This window comes from Xenopus laevis, chromosome 4L (genome assembly GCF_017654675.1).
Source record: "Xenopus laevis strain J_2021 chromosome 4L, Xenopus_laevis_v10.1, whole genome shotgun sequence".
Lineage (NCBI taxonomy): Eukaryota > Metazoa > Chordata > Amphibia > Anura > Pipidae > Xenopus > Xenopus laevis.
The window spans coordinates 75,002,792-75,008,791 of record NC_054377.1 but is presented as its reverse complement, the minus strand read 5'-3'; the positions used below and the strand labels follow the sequence as shown (position 1 = coordinate 75,008,791).

General features: G+C 37.6%; 1 protein-coding gene across 1 annotated transcript in view; it reads left to right on the top strand.

Moving 5' to 3' along the window:
• Window positions 1–6,000, top strand: part of miga1.L (mitoguardin 1 L homeolog) — a 54,655-nt gene that overhangs the window by 26,843 nt on the left and 21,812 nt on the right. Inside the window, exon 9 of the mRNA XM_018256618.2 lies at window positions 5,147–5,265. Coding sequence (XP_018112107.1) covers window positions 5,147–5,265 — 119 coding nt within the window. The remainder of the gene's footprint in view (window positions 1–5,146; window positions 5,266–6,000) is intronic.

The window sequence follows — 6,000 nt, the reverse complement described above, 5'->3', positions numbered from 1 at the left end:
AAAACAGGGATTGTTTGTCCATATATTGCAATATATTTAAGCTGGCCAACTACGTCAAAGTCATCCCATATCTGGCCAGTCCTATGCTCAATTTTATCTGATTCATTAAGAATTCTATTGCTTCATTATACATTTTACAAAGGGACTAGGTATTACCTGCAACTTAACTTGCTGCTTTCAAAGTAAACCTCCATACTTGGCTGCCCTTTTATTAGACACCAGTGGGATCACCTGACTATAGCTGGGAAGGGTGGGAGCTACAACAAGGAGCTGGTCACTGCTCCTGTATAAACTATAACAAACAAGGGAAAGTTGTGCTCACCACTATTTTTTAAAACCATTAGGCGGGGGTGCAATGAGGCTGTGACCACAAAATACATATAGTCAAATCCAAGAGTCCTCTGCACTCAACCCATTATCAATATATTTAAGACAGCGACATTTTGTGCATACTGCTACTAAAAAATGCCTTACCCTTTAAACAAAACAGGGATTGTTTGTCCATATATTGCAATATATTTAAGCTGGCCAACTACGTCAAAGTCATCCCATATCTGGCCAGTCCTATGCTCAATTTTATCTGATTCATTAAGAATTCTATTGCTTCATTATACATTTTACAAAGGGACTAGGTATTACCTGCAACTTAACTTGCTGCTTTCAAAGTAAACCTCCATACTTGGCTGCCCTTTTATTAGACACCAGTGGGATCACCTGACTATAGCTGGGAAGGGTGGGAGCTACAACAAGGAGCTGGTCACTGCTCCTGTATAAACTATAACAAACAAGGGAAAGTTGTGCTCACCACTATTTTTTAAAACCATTAGGCGGGGGTGCAATGAGGCTGTGACCACAAAATACATATAGTCAAATCCAAGAGTCCTCTGCACTCAGCCCATTATCAATATATTTAAGACAGCGACATTTTGTGCATACTGCTACTAAAAAATGCCTTACCCTTTAAACAAAACAGGGATTGTTTGTCCATATATTGCAATATATTTAAGCTGGCCAACTACGTCAAAGTCATCCCATATCTGGCCAGTCCTATGCTCAATTTTATCTGATTCATTAAGAATTCTATTGCTTCATTATACATTTTACAAAGGGACTAGGTATTACCTGCAACTTAACTTGCTGCTTTCAAAGTAAACCTCCATACTTGGCTGCCCTTTTATTAGACACCAGTGGGATCACCTGACTATAGCTGGGAAGGGTGGGAGCTACAACAAGGAGCTGGTCACTGCTCCTGTATAAACTATAACAAACAAGGGAAAGTTGTGCTCACCACTAATTTTTAAAACCATTAGGCGGGGGTGCAATGAGGCTGTGACCACAAAATACATATAGTCAAATCCAAGAGTCCTCTGCACTCAACCCATTATCAATATATTTAAGACAGCGACATTTTGTGCATACTGCTACTAAAAAATGCCTTACCCTTTAAACAAAACAGGGATTGTTTGTCCATATATTGCAATATATTTAAGCTGGCCAACTACGTCAAAGTCATCCCATATCTGGCCAGTCCTATGCTCAATTTTATCTGATTCATTAAGAATTCTATTGCTTCATTATACATTTTACAAAGGGACTAGGTATTACCTGCAACTTAACTTGCTGCTTTCAAAGTAAACCTCCATACTTGGCTGCCCTTTTATTAGACACCAGTGGGATCACCTGACTATAGCTGGGAAGGGTGGGAGCTACAACAAGGAGCTGGTCACTGCTCCTGTATAAACTATAACAAACAAGGGAAAGTTGTGCTCACCACTATTTTTTAAAACCATTAGGCGGGGGTGCAATGAGGCTGTGACCACAAAATACATATAGTCAAATCCAAGAGTCCTCTGCACTCAACCCATTATCAATATATTTAAGACAGCGACATTTTGTGCATACTTCTACTAAAAAATGCCTTACCCTTTAAACAAAACAGGGATTGTTTGTCCATATATTGCAATATATTTAAGCTGGCCAACTACGTCAAAGTCATCCCATATCTGGCCAGTCCTATGCTCAATTTTATCTGATTCATTAAGAATTCTATTGCTTCATTATACATTTTACAAAGGGACTAGGTATTACCTGCAACTTAACTTGCTGCTTTCAAAGTAAACCTCCATACTTGGCTGCCCTTTTATTAGACACCAGTGGGATCACCTGACTATAGCTGGGATATATATATATATATATATGTGTATTGAGTTTCTCTGGCAATTTTGTCCTCTAATTGAACATACTACCTCTAATTTGACTATTTGTTTCTCCTTACCTTATCCATATATAACAGGGCTGTGGAGTCGGTACATAAATCCTTTGACTCGGACTCCAACTCTGACTCCTCATTTTATGGTATCTTCGACTCTGACACAGACTCCTCTTTTTAAAGGAAAAATAGCACCAAAAACTGTGTATCAAAGTAATTAAAATATAATGTACTGTTTGCTCTGAACTGGTAAAACCAGCATGTTTGCTTCAAAAAGAATACTATAGTTTATCAAAACAAGCTGCTGTGTAGCCATGGGGGCAGCCATTCAAGCTGGAAATAAAGGAGAAAAGGTACAGGTTACATAGCAGATAACAGATAAGCCCTGCACAATACAATGGTGTTTTATCTGTTTTGTTTTGTAACCTGTGCAAACACCCAGCTTTTACCAGTGCAGTCTAACAGTATATTATATGTTAATAACTTTAAACCTCTTTCATATTTTGGTGTTACTGTTCCTTTAATATACTACAGTATTTTCTATGTTAAGTACACAACATACAAGGCATTATATGACTGCCAATGTTCAAAAATATAAACTGCATCCTTTAGTTATTCTAAACCAAAGTTAAAGTTATTTTTGTACCAAAAGTACAGTTTGTTTAGTATGCTCTGTGCAGTGTAATAACCAGAGACTATGGCACTAAGTTTGCCCAGGAGCAGTAACCCATGACAACCAATAAGATTCTTGAATTTAAACAGGTGACTAGCAAATGCTACCTGCTGATTGGTTGCTATGGGTTACTGCCCCTGGGCAAACTTAGTGCCCTTTATTACATAACCCCATATTTGTCTTCTTTATGCAGACTTCTCTTCTGTTCCCCAATGTGTATTAATGCTGTGATTACTTTATATAGTTCTGTGTGACTCATTTTACCCAGCAGTATGTCCTGCAGGCAGCATCAGTTTTATTTTAACTGCACACACTTTGATAGGGGTGTCATCATAGTACATCAGATGGATGTGGGTAATTAGCTGACAGTGTGTTCTACATAGTATTAGTGTAACCCAGACATTTTCAATACTTGTCAAAGTAAAATACCATTTATTGGTATGTGCTACACCTCAAATAGGCAGGATGGAAATGAGCGGCAGAAAGACGCTGGGCCTCAAGTGTGTTGGGAAAACTAAGTGTGCTGAAATTGAAACAGAAAGCAAAGATTACTTGTGGACAACCCCCATATAGCAGTTGAAACAGTGATGGTGCACCAGGCATGGGGGCAGGAGCAACATTTGAGAAATAATAACTTTCTCAATATGCTATAAAAGGGTTTGCAAAACAAGTGCAATGGCATTTGTTAATGCTGTGGTTGAGAGCTGAGGTAAATGAGCCAACTGGGATGACTAAAAGGGAGCCCGCTGATATGTTTTGCTAATAACATCCAATTTTGATGATTTATTTCATAATTGCACCCATCGTCCTCTAAATTAGAATCATATTTCTGGGTCATATATGAAGTAATTTACAAATTATAAAGATAGGGAATCAGTGTATGGAGTACACTGACTTCAGCTTTTCTACTTGGTGTGGTCCAGGCTTGTGCCAACCTCCTTTGATGTTTCTATGAAGTATTTTAAGCCTGTGTCTAGTTATTTTAGAGAATTTATTAGAGCTATGGATGGGCATTGTACAGAAACAATCGGTTCAGGATTTTTTAACTAATTCTATTGTCCTCTGTGTTAAGAAAGCAATGCAAGGGATACCTGTGAGAAGTGAAACAATGGCAGCTCTCTGTACAGCTGGCCGGTTTTTGGGGTTTTTTTTGCTGCACCAACCTGAGACAAGTAGAATAAGCAGGGGGTGCCTAAAAAATTTGCACCCCCCCAGGATTTTAACTTTTCATTCTCCATTAACCAAGCTTAATATACTTTGCACACTCCTTTGTGACCATTAAGGCAGCTAGCCCTTTTATTTCTTTATACAATGCAATTAAACCACAAAATAATGTGTTTTGATTAAATATCCTTAAAACAAGCTAATAATTATAAAAAATTAAGTAAAGAATGCAGGGTTTATATGTTGCTATTTTAGAGAGGGTCAGGGAGAGTTTACAGCAGGTCTAGTCTTACCGGCTACAGATATAAATATTAATATTTGAAGGAAGAAGTATGTCTTACAAGTTCTTACCAGAGGATTAATATCCCTATATAAATATCCCACCTTCCTGGACTGCACTGTAGTTCCTTTTTTTGTTTTTTTAAAGATGACAAAATTGAATTATACTGGAACTTAAACAACTACTCACCCATTAAAAGCTTAACAGGTATTCAGGCATTATTGAAAACTTTTTCAATACTGCCCTACTACTATGTCTTGATTTTAATGATGAAATATAAGTGGTGTTACTAATATACAAACATTATTAGCCCACTTTGCACAATCGGCTTTCCACTTCCCTATTGATCAATAATTGTATCCCCTTTAAAATCACAGTGATATCTAGAAAATGTATTCAAATTTGATCATCCCTGCTTGCAGATAGTGCTGACAAACCCCAAACACAATTACACTGAAATGTGCCATATTCACAAGGTTACAGATATATAAGACAAGTATATTCACCATGCTCTCTGATTTGGGCTCCCAATGTCTAACCTCTAAAAAACAATGTTGCCCATGGTATGACCAGTTCTGACAGGACTGTAACACATAAAATTGAAATGCAGAAAAGAAGCAGTTGGTCCATCTTGCCTGTCCATTAAGTACTTGGTTCATGTTTGGATTATACAGTATATACATTAATGTTTTGTATCAATCCCAGATATGTTTGAATTTCTTTACTTGGTTTGTCTCCCAAATCTGCATGACCCAGTCAGTGAGCAAAGTACTGTATAGAACGTAAATTCCTGTGTGTAAATACAATATTTTTCTTGCAGCTTGCAGATAACCAAGACATGCGAGCTACGTGTGGACTGGACTCTCTCTATCACCATGCTTTGTATGAGGAAGCTATGCAATTAGCAGAGGAAGGAAAAGTACACTGTAGGGTGCTTCGGTATGAGTTGCATTTTAATAGCTATGACATCCATCCTAAATAGAAATGTATTGTTTTCCCTTCCTCTTCATTTTGATCTCTTACGGCCCCATGACACACACAGCCTTCTCCTCCTTTGGAAAAGGACCAGTATGGCCAGCTTTTGCCTCATATGTGCTGTAACTGGTTTGAACATTGGCAAAGTAATGGCATACATGGCACTGTGCTACTCCTGCCTTCTTCTCACCTTTCTTTACATGAATTTGTCTATATACTCTTTAAACACGTATTACTTACTCAACCCCAAGCTTCTTTCATTCCCTAATGACTCTGTTTAGTTTCCACCTGTCCTTGTTTTCTTAAACCAGTCTTGCTTTCTTTTACCATTTACTAATTTCTTAGCTAATTTCACCCAATTCTTCCCATGGTTACCTTGTCTTATTTGTTGTAGTGTTTTTGCAGCTCATAATGCTTTTTTCACTACATTTCTATTACAACTATTACAATTTCATACATTAGGTGCTGCCATATCTCAGCTGTAGGAGTCCCAGTCCCTATAGAGTGTGTGCCCGAGTTTGTCTAAAAGTGTCACATAATAGTTACATTAGTTTAAAGTATCACACAATCATACAATGTATCACATTGTAACAGTTTAGAGAGTCAGCAACCAGGCTAATTGAATGGCTACTGTCAAAGCAGTTATCAGCAGCACACCGTAGATTTGAACAAACAGGAAATTTATTGTATGAAACATTT